This window comes from Elgaria multicarinata, chromosome 16 (genome assembly GCF_023053635.1).
Source record: "Elgaria multicarinata webbii isolate HBS135686 ecotype San Diego chromosome 16, rElgMul1.1.pri, whole genome shotgun sequence".
NCBI classification, from domain to species: Eukaryota; Metazoa; Chordata; class Lepidosauria; order Squamata; family Anguidae; genus Elgaria; species Elgaria multicarinata.
In genome coordinates this window covers 11,946,347-11,969,299 of record NC_086186.1, presented here as the reverse complement: position 1 = coordinate 11,969,299, position 22,953 = coordinate 11,946,347, and the positions used below count along the sequence as shown (strand labels likewise).

At 49.5% G+C, this 22,953-nt stretch overlaps 2 protein-coding genes across 4 annotated transcripts; one reads left to right on the top strand and one right to left on the bottom strand.

Moving 5' to 3' along the window:
- Positions 1-1,492: 1,492 nt before the first annotated feature.
- PPIB (peptidylprolyl isomerase B) lies at positions 1,493-10,500 on the top strand. The gene is made up of 5 exons (XM_063142274.1): positions 1,493-1,696; positions 4,884-4,997; positions 7,982-8,075; positions 8,773-8,957; positions 10,084-10,500. The coding sequence occupies exons 1-5, from the start codon at positions 1,520-1,522 to the stop codon at positions 10,204-10,206; spliced, it is 693 nt and encodes a 230-aa protein (XP_062998344.1). The 5' UTR covers positions 1,493-1,519; the 3' UTR covers positions 10,207-10,500.
- Positions 10,501-10,805: 305 nt separating this feature from the next.
- Positions 10,806-22,041, bottom strand: SNX22 (sorting nexin 22). Of its 3 annotated transcripts, none has more exons than XM_063142250.1 (7): positions 21,946-22,041; positions 18,641-18,724; positions 16,440-16,544; positions 15,906-16,000; positions 15,113-15,145; positions 12,895-12,971; positions 10,806-12,232 (listed from the first exon to the last, which is right to left on the bottom strand). In XM_063142250.1, the coding sequence occupies exons 1-7, from the start codon at positions 22,021-22,023 to the stop codon at positions 12,072-12,074; spliced, it is 633 nt and encodes a 210-aa protein (XP_062998320.1). In that variant the 5' UTR covers positions 22,024-22,041; the 3' UTR covers positions 10,806-12,071. The 3 variants fall into 3 exon arrangements, with proteins under 3 accessions (XP_062998320.1, XP_062998321.1, XP_062998322.1); XM_063142251.1 differs by having other exon boundaries at positions 12,895-12,968; XM_063142252.1 differs by lacking the exon at positions 18,641-18,724.
- Positions 22,042-22,953: the final 912 nt, after the last annotated feature.

The window sequence follows — 22,953 nt, the reverse complement described above, 5'->3', positions numbered from 1 at the left end:
CTTCTATTAAGGAAATGCATTTAGAAATAATTTGCTATTTTTTTAGTGGATTTTAAAATGAATGGCAAGGAAAGGCCTTATGAGTGAATACATGTGAAAGTGCTGTGGATTGGAAATCGACATTCATGTGTTCTTGTTCCTAGTCAGAATTTAAATTGGCTGTGTTGACAGAAAAGATATCTGGATAGCTCACTCACACTGTTCATTTCCCTACACGGAAGAGCAAAATAATTCAGTGCTGAGTGCTAGTTCCCTGTGATGTACACTCCTAACCTCTACAACTTCTGCAGTATAGCTACATTAATCTGTCCAACAAAGAGCCTTGTAACAGCCAAACGACTAGCATATTTTATTGTCGCATAACCTTTTATGGACTAATGCCCACTTTTTGATGCATGAGGTTTTATACTAGATTTTTCAACACTTATGTGCAAAAGGACTTTTTCTTTGCCTATAAGGTGCCACAAGCCTGGTAAGTCTGTTCTCAGTTTGCATCTGAATGACCGCACCTCTCTATCCATAGCACAGAACTCTTTCCAGGGAAGCCCTGTGGCTCCCTAAATCTTCAATAGATTGTGGTATAAGTTTATCATAAGTCTTCGAGGTGCCACACTCCTTTCTTTGGGTTTGCTGTAACAGAGGTGCAGTGCAAACCCACATGTCTACTCAGAAGTAAGCCACATTGAGTTCAATGACACTTATTTCCAGGTTAGTATGCCCAGGATTGCAGCTTAATAAAATCAGCCTTTTGCAAAATAAATAAATAAATCGCCCGCTGGAAGATGCATCTTGTGAATGGGAAATGAATGGTGGGCTACACTCCCAATCCTTAACATATGAAGGATCATCCCCTTCTGCTGTGCCTATATGCCTAACAAGGACGGATCTACACTACTGCTTTAAAGCGCTTTATAACAGTTTTATAGCGCTTTAAAGCAGTTAAAGCGCTTTATAACTGTTATAAAGCGCTTTAAAGCAGTAGTGTATCTTCCTCAGGTACAATCTGGAGGTAATATCCAGTGTTAGCCGTACATGGAATAGTTCCATTGAAATGAATGACGCGAAAGTTTCTCGTAACTTGACTCCCGTTCATTTCAATGGGTCTACTTTGCGCAAGGGCTATGCGCAAGGGCTTGCATACTGCCCTCTACAGGTGAGAGAGAGCGCGATGCCGGCCGCGCACTCCTCTCTGGGTATCGTAGTCCCTCCGCGAGCGCCACCTCTCCTTTGTTGCCACTTGGCCCAATCGGCGCGCCGTCGCCCCCCGTGCCCGCTTCCCATTGGCCGAGCGGCCTGCCCAATACGAGGCTGGAAACGTGGCATTCCTTTGTCGCAGCCGCGACTAGGCTCTCGAGCCGCCCACCCCTCTCGAGATGGAACGTGCCAATCCCTCTCGCTGAGGAAGTCGCTCCGCCCGGCTCGGGCTGTACCATTGCTGACGGCAAAGGGGGGGGGAGAGAGCAGAGGAGGAGGAGGGAGCTATATATAAAAAAAAAGCCCGGAGAGAGGAAGGGGGCGGATGCTGGCGGCGCGGCGGGCACTGTGGCCGGGCTGGCGTTGTTGGGGCTGTGAACGCAAGAAGATGAGGCTGCTGGCGGCTGCGGCCCTGCTGGGGCTGGGCGGGTCTCTCCTGCTGCTGCTCTTCCCGGCGACTCATGCAGAGGAGCGCAAGAAGGGGCCCAAGGTCACGGCCAAGGTGAGCGCGGCAGGCCTTGGGGACCAGCTGGACATCAGGAAAAATTTCCTGACTGTTAGAGCAGTACGACAATGGAATCAGTTACCTAGGGAGGTTGTGGGCTCTACCACAGTAGAGGCCTTCAAGAGGCAGCTGGACAAACATCTGTCAGGAATGCTTTAGGGTGGATTCCTGCATTGAGCAAGGGGTTGGACTCGATGGCCTTGTAGGCCCCTTCCAACTCTGCTACTCTATGATTCTATGACCCCCCCACCCCATCCCACCCCCCAATCCCCCCTGCCTGCCCCCCACCCCAGCTGCATGGCAGTCATCCCTGCACCTCCTGCTCCTGCATCGCTTTCCTTTGCAACATTGTCAGGGCTGCCATTAATTAATTAATTAAATACTAGCATCATTTAAAAGTTGTGCACGGCGATCTTGGTCAATCTATGCTAAATACGGCGGCGCGGGCGGTGGTGGAAAGACCCCCTCTTTTGTCCTGCAACATGTCAAAACAGGCCTGAATATAGCTGCAGAGGGAGGGAGGGCAGAATTCAACTGAATTCCTACTTTGAGTAGCCCCGTTGAAATGAACGAGACTTCAGTTAGTGACGAATGACTGAAGACCCGTTTGTTTCAATGGGGTTCTGGTTGGATTCTTCTCTCTGTGAGTGTGTGGGTAGGAAGGAGAATGAAATGGCACCTCGTGAGCCTTACAGGGCAATCTTAGCAGAGCTACTCAGAAGTAAGTCCCCAATGGGGCTTATTTCCAAGTAAGTGGATCTATAGCAGGGATGAGGCCTGTGTGTGGCTTTTGGACTGTCACTCCCATCGTGCCACACCGTAGGCTGTGCTGGCCGGTGCTGATGGGAGTTGCAGTCCAACATCTGGAGGGCCACATGTGTTCCCCGCTAGAGACATTTTCCTCCCAAAATGGGCCTCGAGATCCTAAAAGGCGTTGATTTTTCTTAAGAGGTTGAGTGGGACAGCTGTATCAGTTCGTGACAGCAATAACCCACAGATTTATCTTGGCATAAGCTTCTGTGGATGAGACTTCGTGCCTCTGATGCATCGTTACCCAGAAAATAAGCCCAGTTGCACTCTGTGGGATTACTCCCTGGCACGCGCACTTAGGAATTGCAGGCTTAACTTCTGGATGACAACTTCAGGAAACAATCATATTTTCTTCTCATGCAACAAGGTATTTTTGACCGAAAGAGGACCAGTGATTTAGGAGGCGGCATTAATTTAAGAGCTATCCCTGGAGCCCATGCAGGAGAGAGGGATGGTGTACCTAGCAAACAACATGTCCCTTGGCCTCTGAGGGATCTGGCCATTTCTAGAAATGCATAGCCTCAATGCTGAGTCAGTGGTCCACTTTGGCAGCTTCCACAAGAGTGTCCGCGGTTAGTCTGCTGCAGCAAAAGCAACGAGGAGTCTTGTGGCAACATAAGGCATGAGCAGCCGTAAGGAAGTTGATAACCTTTAAGGTGCCACAGGACTCTTTCTGCTGTTGGAGATACCAAAGACTGGACCCTAGGACTGTAAGACATATGAAGAATTTTCAGTCCGTGAGCCATGGCTTCCCTTCCCTTCCTCAGATTCTCTGGTAGGGAAAGGGTAGAGGACATTGCCTCATGCAGCTGCTAACAGCTCTCCGGTTGCCTCAGACAGGTCTTTTGCTGTCCTGTTGGTATGTGAGAGCGTTTTCAAATGGCAGATGTGAGGAATTGGTCCCAGGGCTGCTCCCTGTAAAAAAGGCCCTACCCTTCTCCTTGGATATGGGCTTGCCTGGGAATTGAACAAAAATCAAGGACCACACTCCTAGGCCAGGTAGTCTAGGACCGTAATAAATTTGGTTTGGTTTTGGTTTAGGCCAGCAAACCTCAACTACTCTGTCAGGCGGAGCCCATCTGCCATAGCTCTAAGGCATGGGTGGATGCACAACCCTTAGCCTTAACCTGGCTCTGTGGAACCTCTTGGGAACCGGGCTAGGCCTCCATGCCCTCTCTCCCTGAATCACTGCCCCTGAGGGAATCTCAACTATTGTCTTAAATCAGAGATAATAACACTGATGTGAGCGGTGCAGTGGCTTCGCTTGGTGCCCAGGATCCCCGTGGGAAAGTCAGGGGAGGCTAGAAGCCAAGGACTCTGCCAGTGCGGCTTCTCCTCCCAGCGCAGGCCAGGGCCTTTTCTCCTTGCTTCTCTCATCAGGGAAAATGCTGAAATGCGCGCATGGCCACACCTGCTGACATCATCTGGCCTGGAGGATGCCGCCACAAAAATACTCTGCACCCCATTATAAAGGCAGCCTGGCACTACCCCCTCTCCCTCTGCCAGAGTGGAACAGTCAGGACTGCAGGCCTTGGGGGCATAAGGTGTGATTCTTCTTGCTGCTTCACTTCATCCTGGCCCTATTAGGGGAGAGGCTGTAGCTTCCTGCCAGAGCACAGCCATTGCATCCAGAAGCTTCCCCCCCACCCCTTCAAAAAGGATCAGGTTGTCCATGATGGGGAAAGATGCCTTTCTAAGGCCTTTGATCATGAGCCCAGAGAACTCTTTATTGGACAGACTAGAAATACAATTAATAACTACTGTAAATTAAATTGGAGAGACACACTGCTAGTCAAAGTAGAGGATATGATCCCAGATCTTACAGGGATTTTCGATCTCAACGTGCTGTTTTAATCTGTTTGCTTTTATGTTGTGTTTCATGTTTTCATTGATAGATTAATATATAAGCCACCTTTTTTAAAAATTAAAATGAAGGGCAGCGTATAAATTCCCTAGATAAATTAACAGCACCTTCCTGCTGCAGATTATTGTTCTTTTTTGCATTATGTGGTTTTTTTTTAAATTCTTTCCTTTGTTCTCCCAAGTCAAAAGGGCATAAAGAGTTATCCTCCTTCTCCTTTGCCCTCCAGTTTCACTTTGCAGGCTTAGATTACGACCCCTTTAGCCAGTAAATCCATTGTTAATTATTTCCATGACACTACAGCTGATGGAGTAGACCACGAAGGGTCACAGTAAAATTAGCCATACAGTTCTATGGCTGCTATCTTGGTGCCCTGGTTGTCTAAGGCTTGCTGCAATCGGAGTTAACTTCCGATGCCATAACTCATTGTATCCTTAGGGGCTGGGTGCAGAATAGGAAATGGTTTCTCTGATGCAGTCAGTCCGTGATGCCGGCTTCTGTTTCGCTTTCCAGGTGTATTTAGATCTGCGGATCGGAGATGAAGACGTGGGCCGAGTCGTCTTTGGCCTTTTTGGAAAGACGGTTCCAAAGACCGTTGAGAACTTCATTGCCTTGTCCACAGGAGAGGTGAGTCTGAGGCTGGCTCAGAGTCCTGGGCTGATTAATAGGGAAGAAATGTTGGTGCTGCAGATGTTTGCAGCAATGGGAGGCATGGGTGGAGAAAGGGAGTAAGCCTCCGCTGTTGCTGAACCCTGGGGGGAAAGCCCAACTGGACTGCTTCTTCCTGAGTGGGTTGAAACAGTGATGTGGGGCGGAAAAATTTCCAAGTCCTTTATACTTCCAGGGGATTAGTAACAATAGATTATTATTATTATTATTATTATTATTATTATTATTATTATTATTATTATTTATTTATTTATTTATTTATATAGCACCATCAATGTACATGGTGCTGTACAGATAACACAGTAAATAGCAGGACCCTGCCGCGTAGGCTTACAATCTAATAAGTTGTAGTAAACAATAAAGAGGGAAGGAGAATGCGAACAGGCACAGGGAAGTGTAAACAGGCATGCCAATTGCAAATACAATGCTAAGCAAGCTTGGCTGCTTCAAAGTTTATTTATTATTATTGCATTTATATCTTCCTCCAAGGAACCCAAGGTGGTGTGTACATAATCCTCCTCCTCTCCGTTTTATCCTCACAACAACAACCCTGTGAGGTGGGTTGGGCTGAGAGTCTGTGGCTGGCCCAAAGTCACCCAGTGGGTTTCCATGGCCGAGTGGGGACTAGAACCCAGATCTCCCGACTCCCAGTCCAACACTTTAGCCACTACACCACACTGGTGTGGTGTAAAAAAAAATTCTACGTAATATAACATTTCAATGACTTTAAAGTTGCAATCCTATTTGTGCTTAGGATTGTACCCTAAGCACGCTTTCATTCGTTTCTTCAAACTAGCTGTACCCGGCGTAACATACACCGTTGTAGCATATCTTAAAGTTTATTAAAGTTTATTATATCATCGCAGGGGCGCAGGCTGCTTGGGGGCCATCGATATAGCGCCGTCTGGCAAATCGGGGGCAGGGAGGTCGGGGGGAGGGGGAGCAGGTGTCCCCCTCTCCCCAGGGTTCCTGTCAGCCTTGGGCTGCCCGCCCAGCTTGCATGAGATTAGGCCGGGGCCTTGGCTCGCAGCAGGCGAGCGGCCTTCCACCCGGCCACCAAGGGCCTCGGCCGTGCCTCGCTCATGATCTGGACCCTCTCCCTGGGGTTCCTGTCAGCCTTGGGCCGCCCGCCCAGCTCGCACAGCCAGGGCCCACCAAGGGCCCTGGCCGTACCTCACTCATGCTCTGGACCATGGCGCTGTCCCCTTCATGGGTGGGGGGAGCGAAGAGGCAGAAAGGGGGGTAGGATTACCTTGGAAAGCCCGGAGGAGTCAGGCGAGGGGCTTAGCAACCTGTATCAGCTGACGTTACATGTTGTTACTGTTGCTCAGCAACCTGTATCAGCTGAAGCCTTTATGGAAACATACCTAAGCGTTTTATATATATAGATGTTTCAGGTCAAATTGGTTTATGGCGCGTATTGAGACAAATAATTAACATGGGGTCCTTTCTTAAGCTCTATTTACTAAGTACAAATAAAATGAACATGCTAAACTAGATCGCTTTCAAGAGTAGGGGTGGTCCTGCAGGCATTTTCGCCTACAGCTCCTTTCATCCTTATCATTATCGACTAGGCTGGCTAGAGCTGCTTTGTAGGCCAAAACATCAAGTCTCCTAGCGACTTGATGCAAACTGAAAATTTTCTGATGCAAATTATCCCTAAGTAAATTACCTTAACTTGCATGGGGGAAACATTCCAGAAAATTTCGCAGAAAACCCACATCACCAGGTTGACCCCCTAGTATGCCCTGTTTCTTGTGTCCTCGCGGAACAGCCAACGTTTCAGAAACTGAGTTCAGCCAAGCGTGTGTGGAAATCATCTGCGGGTGAGAAACTTTCCTGTTTCTCCCTCTGTGCAAAGAAAAGATGGTTCCTCCATCATTAAACTTTCCTCATCTCAGTGCTGCTTTTACTTTTGAAACAGAGCTGAGAGCCAGTGTGGTGTAGCGGCTAAAGTGTTGGACTGGGAGTTGGGAGATCCGGGTTCTAGTTCCCACATGACCATGGAAACCCACTGGGTGACTTTGGGCCAGTCACAGACTCTCAGCCCAACCTACTTCACAGGGTGGTTGTTGTGAGGATAAAATGGAGAGGAGGAAGACCTCCTCTACGTACGCCTCCTTGGCTACCTTGGAGGGGAAAAGGAAGTATATAAATGCAATAAATAAATAAACTGTCTCCCAGCTCACAAACGATGCAGAAATAATTCCAGCACTCGCTGGATGTGGTGCTATGATGGCTCATTCATCCCTTTGGGTAGTTGGAACTAGAAGTAATGGTTCACAATCGACCCTTTATAACTCAGCCATTCAAGTAGTACTCTAGCCTGCTGGGGGCTAACAGGGAGTCTGTAGCAGAGAAATTGCCGAGGCTGCAGGTGCATTGTAGAAGCAAAGTACTTTATCGCAGACTCTCCATCCTCCCTTCTCCACCAAGTTCAACTCTCTTCCCTTTACAGCATAACCAGAGGGGGAGAGGTTATAGTTGATGCTTTGAAGCTCTTTGGCGGTGAATTGGTCTGGGAAAAACTTAGCCCATAAGAAGAGCCATGTGGATCAGACCAAGGGTCCATCTAGTCCAGCACTCGGTTCACACAGTGGCCAACCAGCCATCAGCCCAGGATGAACAAGCAGGACATGGTGCAACAGCACCCTCCCGCCCATGTTCCCCAGCAACTGGTATACATAGGTATACTGCCTCTGATACTGGAGGTGGCTTAAGAGCCATGAAGCTTCTCTTCCAGGAATTTGTCTAATCGCCTATTAAAGTGGTCGTCATCCAAAGTGGTCGCCATCTTGCTGTAGCGAATTCCAGAGTTTAACTATGGGCTGTATGAAGAACTCTGTCCTGAATCTGCCACCGATCAGGTTCATATAAGGTGGAGCACATCTTCTGGGTTTATGTTGTGCCAACAACTTCACTCATACCCTTTTCATTTTCAGAAAGGGTTTGGATACAAGGGCAGCAAGTTTCACCGTGTCATCAAGGATTTCATGATCCAGGGAGGAGACTTCACCCGGGGAGATGGGACAGGAGGTAAGTGTGGTGGTCCCTTTCCCACGGAATTCCCTGCCTTTGGAGGTCAGGCAGGCGCCAACCTTGAATTGTTTTCGGTGCCTCCTTTAAGCAGCTTTCCCTGTATGACCTGCAGTGGTTTATGTGAATCGTGTTTCTTAAAATGTCATTTTAATGATGCTTTTATTGCTTTAAATAAATTTATTGTTGTAAACCGCCCAGAGAGCTTTGGCTGTGGGGCGGTATATAAATGTAATTAAATAAATAAATTTTACACTTTTGTCTTATTTGCTCACTGCTGCGAAATCTTCGGATGGGGAGCCGGTATAGAAATATTGTAAATTAATAAATGCTAAAACCCAAAAAAGGGCTCCAGAAGCCTCAGCCAAATAAGATCAAATGCCATTAAAAGCTAGAGGATTTAAAAATAAATAACTATGCTTCTCACTTAAATGCAGTGAGGGTAACTGGCTGACGGATTGCCAGCGGTGCTGGAGTTCCAGCGGCGAGGCACTTGATAAAACTGTGCCAGGCGTTGCCACCTCTTGCACGTCAACAGCTGGGGACATGCAAGATGTCAGAAAAACACCTGAACAGTCAGGCAGATGCCAAGGGTGCTAGTATTAAAGTCGTAAGCCGCCCTCGTGCCTTCTCCCTGCTATCCTCCTACAGCTGTGGGGGAACCCGGTGTTAACCCGGCCCTTTTTCTTGTTGCCAGGTAAAAGCATCTATGGTGACCGTTTCCCCGATGAAAACTTCAAGCTGAAGCACTACGGGCCGGGTTGGGTGAGCATGGCCAACGCGGGCAAGGACACGAACGGCTCCCAGTTCTTCATCACCACCACCAAGACTTCGTGGCTGGACGGCAAGCATGTCGTGTTTGGGAAAGTCCTGGAAGGGATGGTAAGTCGGGTATAGCGATGAAGATGTTTTGTTGTTGTCTGCACCTGGGATGTTAGATTTTCATTAGGGATGTGCTCCGCTTCTCCTCGGACCGGAGAAGCAGGAGCGGATTGGGGGGCTTCGCCTCCCCTTAAGGCAGAGGGGGGTCTTACCTCTGTCCGTCCGCGGTCAAGCGGCTGCTTCAACTGATCCCGAGGATTCAACCAGGAAGACTAGGCCGCAATCGGGGCCTACAGTTCCTGGTTGAGCCGCGGGCTCTAGTGAAGCTGGGATGGGCCGTGACGGACACAGGTAAGAGAGAGGGGGGCCTTACCTGACGCCACTCCCTGCCACTGCGGAGCTCCGATTTGGAGCTGGAGCTCCGCAGCGGAGCGGAGTGGCCCCCAGGCGGATCAAGGCAGGGCGGATCGGGTGCGAAGAGGATCGGGGGGTCCGTGCACACCCCTAATTTTCATGTAGTTGGTTCGAAACAGCAGCAGCGTTTTTCTGACAAGGCCTGGGTACGTTCAGTACATTGCAGCAGCCTTTATAGCAAACCTGGACCCTTCTGGATGTTTTGACTACGACGCCTGTCCGCTCCAGCCACCATGGAATGGTGTGACTTGCCCAGAGTTTCTGTGCACCCTTCAAAGTAGTAATAATGATCCATGAGGCACTGAAGAGCTTAGACCAGGCACCCCCAGGGTCTTCCTCCTCCCCGCACCCCTATGTCGGAAGGGGGCTTCTCCGGTCCCCACTGTTTGCAGAGCTGAGGCAGGCTGTGATCAAAGACGGAGCCGTCTCTTGCAGTTTTGCCCCAGAGAGGTTTATTTGGTGGCACATTTGTCATTTTGGTACGAGCTGCAGCCCTTCTAGATCTTTGCTTTCTTCCTGACTTTCCTTTGGCTCAGCCCGTTGCTGTTTTGTGGGTTGTATTGTATTGGAAAACCCACCCTGAGAACATTGGGTTGAAGCGTGTGGGTGGGTGTTCAGTGCTTAAACAAAGAACCAAGTGGACGGAAGGCTGCCAGTTCCTGACCTATCCAGGCTGCAGCGGCAGCGGAAAACTCTCCTATGTGATGGGGCTGTAGAATGACCCCGATGCGCTGCGCCAGGGATTCTTCTGATACCTGATCTCTATTCCTAGGATGTCGTGAGGAAGGTAGAGAGCACGAAGACGGACAGCCGGGATAAGCCCTTGAAAGACGTCATCATCGCCGACTGCAACACCATCGAGGTGGAGAAGCCGTTCGCCATTGCCAAAGAGTAACTCGCGGCTGCCGGAAGGCCAGGACCACACTCTGGCTTGCCAAGGGCTGGGGGCCCGACCCTCTTGCTGCCGAGGCCTCGTTTCATCCTGCAGCAGGTGAGCGCGGCTGCTGTTGCTGCTCCCTTCCTCTTCAGGCTGGGGAGTGGCAGCCTCCATCATCCATGTAACCACCTGTTCCATCCGCCACGGTGGGCGTCCAGGCCCCTCCTGAGTGGCTTGGGAGGGCGTTGGGTATCTCATTCCTTTTTGTAAGAAAGCACATGGACCAATAAATGTGACCATTGTGTTTTTGTAGTACTGTCTGGCTTGCTTTTGTCCTCTCCGGTCACGCTGTGTGTGTGTGTGTGTCCCACCGTCTGTCAGGGCAGTACTAAAGAGAGTCAAGGCAGCAAAGAGCAGAGCTGCCTCCTTGTTATAACCTGCAGTAGAGAGGAAAAGGAGCTAAACAGGGTAAGCCCAGGCTAGTAGCAGCCACGGCCAAATCCAACTCCCCGATTCAGCTGTTTCCATTACCGCAACCTCCTAGTTAACATACACCTGTTATGTGTTTATAGGGTTTTATTATACTTTTCAGCCAAAGAAGGCTGTTAGAGCAGGTTACGCACAATCAGTAAAACAACAGTCCCTGACCGCAGGCTTACAGTCCAAACAGACACGACACTCAAGGAAAACGGATTGAGGAGAGAAGAGGGGGAAAAAAGAAAGTAGTCTTTGATCAGAAATGCCCCCGGTTACCCTGCTCATCTCCCTCAGTACAGCGTGCTGGTGGTGACAGTTGAGGAAAGAGGAGCCTTCGTGGGGGAGGTCTTTCAGGACATTTATTCCACTGGCCATGCTGGTTGGGGCAAATGGATGTTGTAGTCCGCAGCATCCGGAAAGTGCCATGTTGGGGACGGATGGCTACTGTCGCATTGTTTCAACCCACGCGTTGGCCCTCATCCAGGCAATCTTCGCATGAGTGGAACTCCTAGCCACGGGTAAGCCGCCTGGTGCCCAGCAGACATTTTGGACTACATCTCCCGTGAGCCCCAACCAGCATGGTCCAAGTTCAGGGATTGTGGGCGTTGTCATCCAAAACATGAGGAGGACACTAGGCTGTCCAATCCTGGCCTAGATGGCAGCTGTGGTGATGTGGGAGAAGGGCTGAGTCCGTGAAGACCGGAGTACTGGTTCAAGAAGTCGTTGTTAACACCGGCCACGTGGTATCCCTCGCATGCAAGGTCTTTTAGTGGTATCTCCTGTGATGAGAAGGCCGCTTAAGCCATGAAGGCAACATCAAACGGTAAGACCTCACCTTCACCTCTTAGCTTTCAGCCACTTCCTTCCCCCTGACACCCACACCCTGCAGACTTTTTTCAAGGGCCCAACAGGCAGCAGCTACAACAGCGCCAATGACACCGTGCTTTATTGCCTCTCCGGGCTGCGCCAGACACGCTGCTGCCGGCAGTCAGACCTACAATGACAGCTAACCAGCTGCCATCTCTGGTGGTGTCACGCCGACATAAGCCACCTGGTGCATCAGCTCCAGCCAATGGTCAGGAATGCTGGGCGTTGGAGTCCAAAACCTCTGGGGGAGGCAGGTTGCTTGCTCCTGGTTTAGGGAATAGACACCTGCAATTGTGAAGATCCCCGTGAACAGAACTACGGTCCACCCATATGGCACGCTACGAAACAAGTCTAGTGCATTTGCTACTCTTCACGTACTTTTGTCCCATGTGTGTTGCTTGCACTGGGTGATGCTGAGAAACCCCTTCCCCCAGAGATCAGACGCACCCTTCTCCCCTCATTCCACCCTCTTTTATTCCAAGGGACAGGAGCGGGGTGGCATTTCTCAGATGGATGGCTGCGTCAGGCTCAGGTGCTCCCTAGAAAGGGGACAAAGGGGCAGAAGCCAAGCCAAGGGGCGGCAGAGTCCGTTGCAGCCTCCAGCTGGGTCCCAGTAAGAGCTTTGAGTCCTCGCAGAAGATGGTCTCGGGGGCATAGAGGCCCTGCAGCACGCCACTCAGGATCGTGTCCGGAAGCGGGCCTGGGTGGAGGAGAGGAGCAAGTTAATGGGGCAGCAGCATCTTCAAAAGGGGGCAGAGACCCGGAAACAAAACTACCCACCACCACGAGTTCCTGCAGCTGCCACACAGGGGCAAAACCAAAAGGCTATTCTTGCGTTCACACAAGATCTAGAGTTCCAGAGCTCATGCTGCCAGATTTAATATTGCAGGAGCAGGATTCTGGGTTTTCATTGCGTGTAGGAAAGATCATTTCCATGGGGGCCGTTTCCTCCCATTCTAATACTGCTGGGTGCATTGGTTAATTACCCATACAAGTGTAATTTGTCTATCTTGGACAGAGCTCTTAGACTAAACATGCTCTCTCCACTATGACCTTCAGCAAGAAGGGAACCGCTCCCCGATAAACCAGGGCGTAAGGCAAAACATCTGGAGAGCCAGAAGTTGCCCACCCCTACTATAAACACAAGACAGAATATTCTAAAGAAGAACAAAACAGCTGCCTTTGAACTGTGCCTGGTCCCCAGCTCACAGAGGCAGGGATGCAGATGGGATACCCTGTAACTCTTCTCCCATACTCCAAACGCTTGCTGGATAACAGACCCTTGGTGACCTAGAGCTCTCATCCTCTCCCTCCACTACCAACCTGAACCTGTTCCAGAAAGTGGCTTTTTTCAGGCCTCACCTGTGGAGGACGGGCGTGTATATGGATCATTCCGGAAGCTTATTACAGGCCGGTGGGAGAGCAGGTAACTGGGGCTGCCGAGAGATAAGCAGGGGTCGCAAAGGGACTTGAGACACATTTTATCTCCTATACCGTTTATAGAGAGGGCTATGTTCCTTCTGCAAACATACAAGCAAGCACCGAATTGGGCACTGAGAGCCATGGTTGCGCCCTGACCAGCTCCACGGCCCACCCTCTGGGCTAGTAAAAGGCAGCATAAGTTCTGCACAAGTCAAATCTAGGCTCCTTTGTTTAACTTTAATAGGTATTGAGACATGCTGCAGAATGTGGGTTTCAGTTTTTTTTTTTTGAAAGGTGCGGAGTACACACGGCCCCTGTACATTCTTAATATCAACAAGATGAAAAAGAAATCCCATGTGTATTAAAGATACGAGCATAAAATTTGTGAATGGAGAGACTTGGTTTCAAATCCTCCTTCGGGCAACAGACTCCTCAATCTGGTACCTTCAGATGTTTTTGGACTACAACCCCCAGAATTCCTAACCATTGCTCATGTTGGCTAGGGCTGATGGGAGTTGAAGTCCAAAAGATCTGGAGGGCACCAGTCAGAGATGGCTACAGCAGGGAATGTTGGGCCTATAATCCCTCCCTCCCTCCCCCCCCCCCAAACCTCCTTCACAGGGTGGTTTTGAGAAAATGTGGGTAGGTGTGGCCACCCACAAACGCCTTGGAACTAAGACAGGATTTAAATAGGAGAAATGAATCATTTTTCCTCCTCTGGAGGACACACACCTAGGTCCTGAGGACAAGAGCCTGCTGTGGCAGAAGAACCAAGCGCTCTCTGTGGAACGACCGGGCGGCTGGAGCTTGGCCAACAACGGAGCACAAAGCAGCCCCTTTGAGACTCTTTCCCCCGCGTGTAGCAGCAGGCAAGGAACAGGGAGCTCCCTTTCCCTGGAGCTAGGAAGCCAGTCCCAGCATCCACACTAGAGGAGTGTGTCTGTCCCATGTGTAGGAGCAAGCAAAGGCCACAGGGCTGGACATAACAAGAGCTCTGATGCTGGATCAGACCAAGGGTCCATCTGGTCCGGCACTCTGTTCACACAACGGCCAACCAGCTGTCGGCCAGGGACCCACAAGCAGGACACAGGTGCAACATCACCCTCCCACCCATGTTCCCCAGCAACTGGTGTATATAGTTGCTGGGAAAGTGCCCAGCTCTGAACCAGAGTTCAGAGCAAAATCAAGTGAATGTTCTCTTAAAGAACAGTGAGTACTTCTCTCTTTTAGTAGGTGCTTGCCAAAAGAACAGAAACTGTATTTCCATGTATTTTCTTTTCAGCTAGAAATTTCCTGTTAGATGGTGCCTACGTATGTGGCACCAGAGAAGATAGTGTATAAATACCTAGCTACCTCCCTTGCGAGGTAGGCACATGCTTTGCAGCAATTAGCTCCAGTGCCTCTTTATTCTGCAGAATAAACATTGTTTGATCCATACATCATCTCCTCGTGTGCTGAATTGGACTTGGTACACCAGGGAACGAGCTATTTTTGCAACATAGGCTTACTGCTTCTGTTACTGGAAGTAGCACATACCTATCAGGACTGGTAAGCCATGGACAGCCTTCTCCTCCAGGAATGTATCTAACCCCCTTTTAAAGCCATCCAAACCAGTGGCCATTACTACATCTTGTGGTAAGGAATTCCATAGTTTAACTATGTGTTGTGTGAAGAAGCATTTTCTTTTATCTGTCCTGAATCTCCCACCCATCAGCTTCCTGACTATTAGAGCAGTACGACAATGGAATCAGTTACCTAGGGAGGTGGTGGGCTCTCCCACACTAGAGGCCTTCAAGAGGCAGCTGGACAACCATCTGTCAGGGATGCTTTAGGGTGGATTCCTGCATTGAGCAGGGGGTTGGACTCGATGGCCTTATAGGCCCCTTCCAACTCTGCTATTCTATGATTCTATGGGATGACCTCATTGGGTTCTAGTATTTTGAGAGGGGGATAAAAATGTCTCCCTCTCCACATTCTCCACACCAGGCATAATCTTGTACACCTCTATCATGTCTCCCTCAGCCTCCTTTGTAATGTTGAGCATCACTGTCATGAGGTGAAATTTATCCAACCCCTTTTAAAAGCCACCTGAATTGCCAACCTGTCCGTCTCCCTCCCAGCAGCAGAAAGAAAGTGCGGGAACGAAAGAGCAACTTACTTAGCATCCTGCAAGGAGAAGCCGCCTAGAGACCTGTGAAGAAGAAGGCCGTGTGAGCCAGGAATTCCTCAACAAGCAGAGCGTTAACAGAAGCAGCCTGCCTGTGCAAAAGCTTGCAGAGAGGAGTGGCTGCAGGCGAGATGAAGGTTTAGATCCAGCCTTCCCCAACCCTGCGCCCTTCAGGTGAGCTGGACTTCAACTCTCATTATCTCCAGCCAGCTGGCTGAGAATGATGGGAGTTGTAATCCAGCACACCTGGAAGGCACCAGGTTGAGCAAAGCTGGACAAACAGAATCCTGGGAGATCTCTGGGGAGGGTGTAGGGTGTGCTACAGCAGACCCTGTGGAGGTGGCAAATAGACATACCTGGATATACTTAATCATCAACCGCAAGAGCCCAGAGCAGGCTGCAGCCCCTGAGTCTTTCCACAGCTCCCTTCTGCCCCCACCCTCTGGACAAGAGAAGGACCAGGACAAGGTCCAGCAACTGCCCGGAGCTAGAAGAAGTTGACCTGCACACAGGCAAGCATCCTTAGGACACCGTGGCTTTGGTGTTGGGTTTTCATCGCCGTTGCAATGGAAGCCGACTTGGAAGCCAAACGTAGAGGGGCAAGAACTGACTGAAAAGCAGGTTTTAGAAAGAAGAAATGATGTGCAGGTGGGACTCAAAGGGCCAGAGCAACCTCAAGAGACCTGGCCGGCTTCCCTTGGTAGAGCCAGAGGCCGCGGTCACAAGAGGAAGGAATCGCTCCCGCCTCTTCCCTGGGCTGCGTCCCACCCCAGGGGCCACTTACTCCAGACTGCCAGCCTCGGAGTCCTGCTGGAAGTGCCAGAGTTTCAGGAAGTCCAAGAGTTCCTTCGGAAGCTTTCTGTTGTACAAGAGAACGCCCTGCGGCAAACAGAACAAGCAGGCTGAGTGAGCATTCATAGAATCATAGAATAATTGAGTTGGAAGGGGCCCATAAAGCCATCGAGTCCAACCCCCTGCTCCATGCAGGAATCCACCTTAAAGCATCCCTGGCGGCCTCTTCAACACCTCCAGTGTGGGAGAGCCCACCACCTCCCTAGGTAACCGATTCCATTGTCATACTACTCTAACAGTCAGGAAGTTTTTCCTGATGTCCAGCCGGAATCTGGCTTCCTTTATCTTGAGCCCGTTATTCCGTCTCCTGCACTCTGGGAGGATCGAGAAGAGATCCTGGCCCTCCTCTGTGTGACGACCTTTCAAGTATTTGCAGAGTGCTATCATGTCTCCCTGAATTGGGAGGCAGGGAGGTTATTCCTGACGCACTTGGGGAATCCTAAATGCTCCCAGCCTTGCGACCCACCTGCAGGTAGGCTTCCAGGCCCTGACGCCGATGCTCCAGCACCTTCGTCATCCAATTGGGCACACGCTTGGGTGGGAAGTCGGGGACTTGGCATCTCTTCTTGATCTAGGAAAGAGCGCACAGAAGCTGTCCTTTACTACCTGGCCACTGAAAGGGGTCCACAACCTGTGATGAGACCAGCACAATGCCTGCTTGAACTTCTGCAAACCTTGAGGTTCCTTGGCACCTCCCTCTTGTATGTGGGTGGGGCAGTTTTGGCTACCAGCACACAAAGACTTGGACCACTGTTAGTAGGACACGATGGACCGTGACCTCATGTCCAACTGCAGGACTGGAACAAAGCCTACAGAGGCTAGCACTGATGGCTTTAGAACAAGGATGGGAAACCTCCAGCCTGTGTGAGGTCCCCCTCCAGCCGCTGCTCTTATCTCTGATCAGAGATGGGAGATAAGAGATTTCACCTCCTCTCTCCCATGCTGCAAGTGAGGCTATAAAAGAGATTCCACTGGTGCCAATGGAGACTTTTAAAAGCCTATTTATTTTATTTATTTATAACATTTTTATACTGCCCAATAACTGAAGCTCTCTGGGCGGTTCACAAAAATTAAAACCATAATAAAACAACCAACAGGTTAAAAACACAAATACAAAATACAGTATAAAAACCCTAATGACAGTGTGGAAGGGCATTTTGGTATGGGGGTGGGTGACTGCTGCTGGGAAGGCAAGATCTAACCCTCTCAAACCCTGTGAAACCCCCTCCCCCAATTATCCCCTCTTCTGCTGCATTTAGCTTTTTAAAAGCCTCCATTGGTAGCAGTGAAAGCTTTTTAAAAGCCTGAGTCCACAGGAAAAGGGTGATGTTAGAGTGTGTATATGAGCAAGTATTTATTTATTTATTACATTTATGTACCGCCCCATAGCCGAAGCTCTCTGGGCAATTTACAAAAGTTAAAAACGGTGAACATTAAAAAGTATACAAAATTTAAAACCATCAAAAACATAAAGTATAAAAACAACAGTTCTGTGGTCCGTTAAAAAACAAACAAATATTTATTTATTATGTCAATAAGTAGGGTCCAGACAATCACTCGGGGGCTGCATGCCAGGAGTGGGGTGTCCCTGTCCACTCGGGGGGGGGGGCAGCTTTGACCTGCTTGCGAAGAACTTATTGCCCCTGGTTTAAAGGGAACTGGGTGTGCCATTTGGGAGCAACATCAGGCTACTGCGTTCAAGCCCTGCTTCTGGGCTCACCAGAGCCATCTGTTTGGCCACTGTGGGAATCAGGACGGTCAGCCAGAGGATGGACTTCTGGTCTGATCCAGCAGGGCTCCTCTCATGGTCTTGTGAGTCAGTGCCCACCCTCCCCCAGACCCAAGAAGAAGCCTTTTCACTACCCTTGGGCAGAGGGAACAGAGTAAAATACTCATGCGGCCACACTGCAGGGGTGGGCAAAATGTTATTATTATTATTATTATTTATTTATATAGCACCATCAATGTACACCATCATAGCAAGACCCTGCCGCATAGGCTTACATTCTAATAAATGTTGCCATGTGTGAGCCCGGGGGCCAGAAGTATGGATGTTTACCAATTCAAAACCTACAGGGCAGGAGATATGGGCCACAATGTTGATCTGCACCAGCTTTCTTCCACCTGGCATCCTCAAGTTGCTTTGGACATCAAGTCCCATCAGCCTCGGCCAAAATGGCCAATGGTCAGTGAGTTGTAGCCCAAAACATCTAGGGAGCACCAGGCTGAGGAAGGCTGATGCCCAGTGGTACACTGGCAAATTTGGAAATGCAGACGCTCATCATGACGTTCTCCATAGCCACACCCCTAAGGAGCGTGCAAAAATGTTGATCCACACCAGCAAACCATTTCTACCAGTTCAAATCTCCATCAGGAGCAGGACTTTTGCAGAGCTAATGGATCTTCATTGCCCATTCCAGATTAATCCATTCTAAAATACTTTGTATCACAACAGGGAACGATATATTTTTGATGGGAAAATCCATTCCTCCCCTCCCCAGCTACTCTGAGGATTGCAGCTAAACTCAGAGGGAACAGGAAAGTATGAGGGGGGTGGCAGATGATGTCAGCATCCCTGCTAATCAAAAGGGCCTGGTGTTGCCTCCCTGCGAGCCCTGGTTCCACTACATCACTGCTGAGACACACTTACGCGCAGACACCTCTTACCCTTTTGTGAAGGGCACAGAACTCGCTGTACCGCTTCTCAATGGAGTGCTTTCTTCCGTTGCAAAGGATGTCCACCTTGAACACCTGCAACATCAGAGAGAGCTGCATCAAATTCAGACTCACCCTGCACCACCTCCAAACATCTGCTAGGTCCAGGCACACAAGGAAGGTCCGTGTCACCTTTCATGGAGCTCTGAGCTACTACCAGTAGGAGAAGCCACACGCTTTCTTTCTTCCCCCACAATGTGCTGCAGCTGCGCCTTCCTTTGATGCAAAACTCACCACTCGACAAAAGCTTCTTTGAGGTGCAGAGCCGATGCTTGGCTTCAAAGCGCAGGCAGGGTGGGGAAGGGGACTAAATAAACTCTGCATAAAAGCAGCAGCAAGGGGGAGACTGCTTTTTGAGCCTGGCAAATGTGTTTTACAGCTAGCTTGTGGCTAATTCACTTTGGGCAACTCCTGTGCAGTCCCCATTCCTCTCTGTGAGGTGTTTTTTTTTAATGCCCAGAGGCTCTGCAAATGTAGCAGAAGCCACAAGCACTTACACACAGTGTTGTTTAAGAGTTAAGAAAACCATAGGGACTAGCATCTTGGCTAAAACAAAGGCATTTGGCCCAGGTCTAGTTTACCAAGCAAAAGCCATATTACTCACTGCTGGTCACCATGAATTACCATGGAAGCAGTCCATCCTCTACAAAACAGATTCAAACGTTATGAGTGGGGTGGGGGGGGGAAGCATGTGGTATAGTCCACACAGGACTGTACCATCTCAGAATGCAAGCAAATGGTTGGGAGTTATTTTGTGGAATTACAATTTTCTGATATTTTAGTTTGCTATCTTTCTCAATAGATGATGCACAGACAGATAGAGATGGATAGATAGATAGATATAAGGATTTATTTCTTGATTAAAATTGTTTTGTTAACTTTATTTTTGCATTATAACTTATTTTCATTAAAGGGAATTTTTATACAGGATGCGTTTTTGTTGTTGTATATTTTGTCATTTCTGTATGTTGCAAAAGGTCTGGAGATCAACACTATAAAAAGGTGGTCTGCAAATTAAAAACAGAATGGGGAAAAAGAAAGAAAAATTATGCTGGGGTGCTCACTGCCCAAAGAAAAACAGTACAGCTGGGGATTTGTCTGCATGTTGAATGATTAAACGTTCATCTGTATCCTGCCTCCTTGAGCACACAAAAGGTTCTCAGGGAAGTAGGAATCTTTCTCCCACCACATGCAATAAGGAAGAAATTTGCTTCAGCAGGGCTGCGTGCCCTGGGCATCACAGTGTGATCTACATTAAACAAATATGCATGTACATCCTTATTTTCCATATTATTCCGCTTCTGCCAGCTACTAGTAAAATCAGGGGCTGTTCACACAACATGCTAACCCATACTCAGTGGCATAGTGTGTAGGGTGACCATATGAAAAAGAGGACAGGGCTCCTGTATCTTTAACAGTTGTATTGAAAAGGGAATTTCAGCAGGTGTCATTTGTATATATGGAGAACCTGGTGAAATTCCCTTTTCATCACAACAGTTAAAGCTGCAGATGCCCTGTCCTCTTTTAAACCTGGTCACTCTAGTATAGCTCCTACAGCTTTAACTGTGGTGATGAAGAGGGAATTTCACCAGGTTCTCCATATATACAAATGACACCTGCTGAAATTCCCTTTTCAACACACCTGTTAAAGATACAGGAGCCCTGTCCTCCTTTCCATATGGTCACCCTAATAGTGCGGGGACCTTTAGCATAAAAGGTATTTCCTCTACCACTGAGCTAGGAACACACACCCCTCCCCACAACTCTCTTGCAATTACTCAGCAGTGAGAAGAATGCTCCATCCACCTGCTCACGGACACGGTAATCTGTTCTTTTTTGATACCTTTCCCCTACATTAAACTTCCCCCAACCTGGTATCCTCCTGTTGTGGTGGGAGTACATCTCTCATCATTCCCAGGCAGCAGGGTTCCTAGGGCCATGCTGGCTGGGGATGATGGGAACTGGGGTCCCAACACACCTGCAAGGTACCAGGTTGGGGAAGGCTGTTCTGTGCTGACATTACTGTGTAATCATTACAACTACCCTTTGCAAGGCAGTGTCCCTAGTAACACAAACATCCTGGCGTTGGTATGCAGCTTCAGTCATGTCATTGACTATGACTTACACACCAGAATGACAATGATTTCTTTAATTAATGGTTTTCTACAGTGATAATTTCCAGAAGAGCATCCGGGATGAATGACAACTAATCAAGCAGTTCAATTCTATCACCTGTGGCCTATATGGCAATAATAGCTTAGCTTGTTTTTCAATCCTCTACAGGTGTTACCACCAACACCGCCTTGTTTGAGGGGTCACTGTAATTATTTACCTAGATTTATGCCTTAAGGGTTAAAGTTTAACACACAGAATTTCTTGTGCTTCATTTCCCTCTGACATCACTGCTATTTTATGTGTCTTGTGCTCTTATTTTTCTCACGCTCCCTACACCCATGACAACTTGGGATAACATTCCACGTATCTGATGAAGCAGATTCTGCTCCACAAAAGCCCATGCCTTAATAATGTTGTTGTCAGCCCTTAAGGTGCTATTTTTGGGGGGGGGGGCAGTGATGGAGGAGGGGGGAGAGGAACTCGGCCATTCAAGCCCCCACCATACCAAGAGGGAACCCTGGAGGATCGTCCTGTCTGCACGGGCCTGTTCTTTGGGAGACCCAGTTGTTTTTACGGCTGAGCCACCGGCCCATCACAAAACTCAAATAAAAACAAGACTATAAGCAAGACTTCTAAAAACCCAACAGTAAAGCCCAGGCGTTTATGGTTGGGAGACGCCAAACGCAGACAGCTCGCACGCCTTTCCCTATGTCCCCGTCACAATTTGCACGAGTGAACAGGTCCCAGGCTACACGTGCCAGGTACAGTTCTCAGTCAGACCCTCCTTCGCTCTTCTCCACTCACCTCTTCCCTTTTGGCCAAGGTAGAGAAGACCCCATTCTGGTTCCTGCCATGCCCCCACCAGCTTGTTCAGCATCTGGGACCTTTTCCCCGAGAGAAAAGGAACGGCACGCACCAAAGGCGTTTGCAATACGACGGGACGGGACGAGGCGCAGGGACCCTTCCGAGGCACCAAATTGGACGCGGCGCGTTCTCTCCTCCCGACGGCCGGCGCTCCAGCTGAGCCTGCCCGAGCCGTCGGGGCACCGGGCCCGCCGACCCCTCCTCTCGCGACGCCCACCCGCCCCGCCGTCTCCAAAGACGACGCGCTCCCTGGCCTCCGCCCGCCCGGTCACCCTCACCGTGCGCGCCTTCTCCGGACTCTGGTCAAGCTCGGACGCCTGCAGCCCCACCGAGGGCACGGCCACTTCCAGCCGCATCCTGCGCGCCTCAGCCAGTCCACCCCGCACGCGCCCGAGGAGGCTTCTTCTGCGCTGAGCCGCAATCGCTCCGCCCCGCTCCGGCGAGACGAGACCCGCCCCGCCCCGCCGTCTGCAGCCGCGCCAGCGGAGGGCAGAGACCCGCGCGGCCAAGCGCAGCCTCTCCAGACGCACCACGGACCGACGAGATTGGCCAGCCGCTGCTGCCGCCCCGAGAGCAGGCGTAAATGGCTCTCCGGCCTTTCCTAACGCAGCTAACCCAGAGGCCTCTGCCAATGGGCTAGACACGGCCCTGGATTAACCTTTAAGCAATATATAAGCACGTGCTTAGGGCACCAAGGGAAGGGGGGGGCACCACGGAGTATTGATTGATTGATCATATTTATACCCCGCTCCTCAGCCAAAAAAGGCTCTCCAAACAGCTTACAATCAATTAGCAAAAAAGACAGTCCCTGCCCTCATGCTTACAGTCTAATAAAGACATGGCATACAAGGAAAGGGGGTCCAGGAAGTAAGAGGGAAAAGAGACAGAGAAATTAAGTAGACCGGCAACAGGGCTGATGGGATTGTCCGAAGGAGGGGAGTCCAATTGGAGCAGGCCCTGAGTACCGGTACCATAGCTGCAGCCATCTAATTTTAAGGAATTCCAGATTCACAGAAAGGGCCTAGTGGCATTTTCTAAGAGCAGCATTTTTTATTATTATTTGTGCTTAATTACACCCAATCAACCAGCTTTAGGCTCTATGTGTCCCACAACATCTGAGATAACTTTGACAATCTTTATCTCAACATATATCAGTAGACAGTATGTCTGTCTTACCAATGTTTTCTGCATTAATTTCAGTGTTTTTTATAAGCATTATATAGATATGATCCATATTCTTTTGTGTATTCTTTTAATAAGTTTTATTAAAATGCATGAAAGTGTTG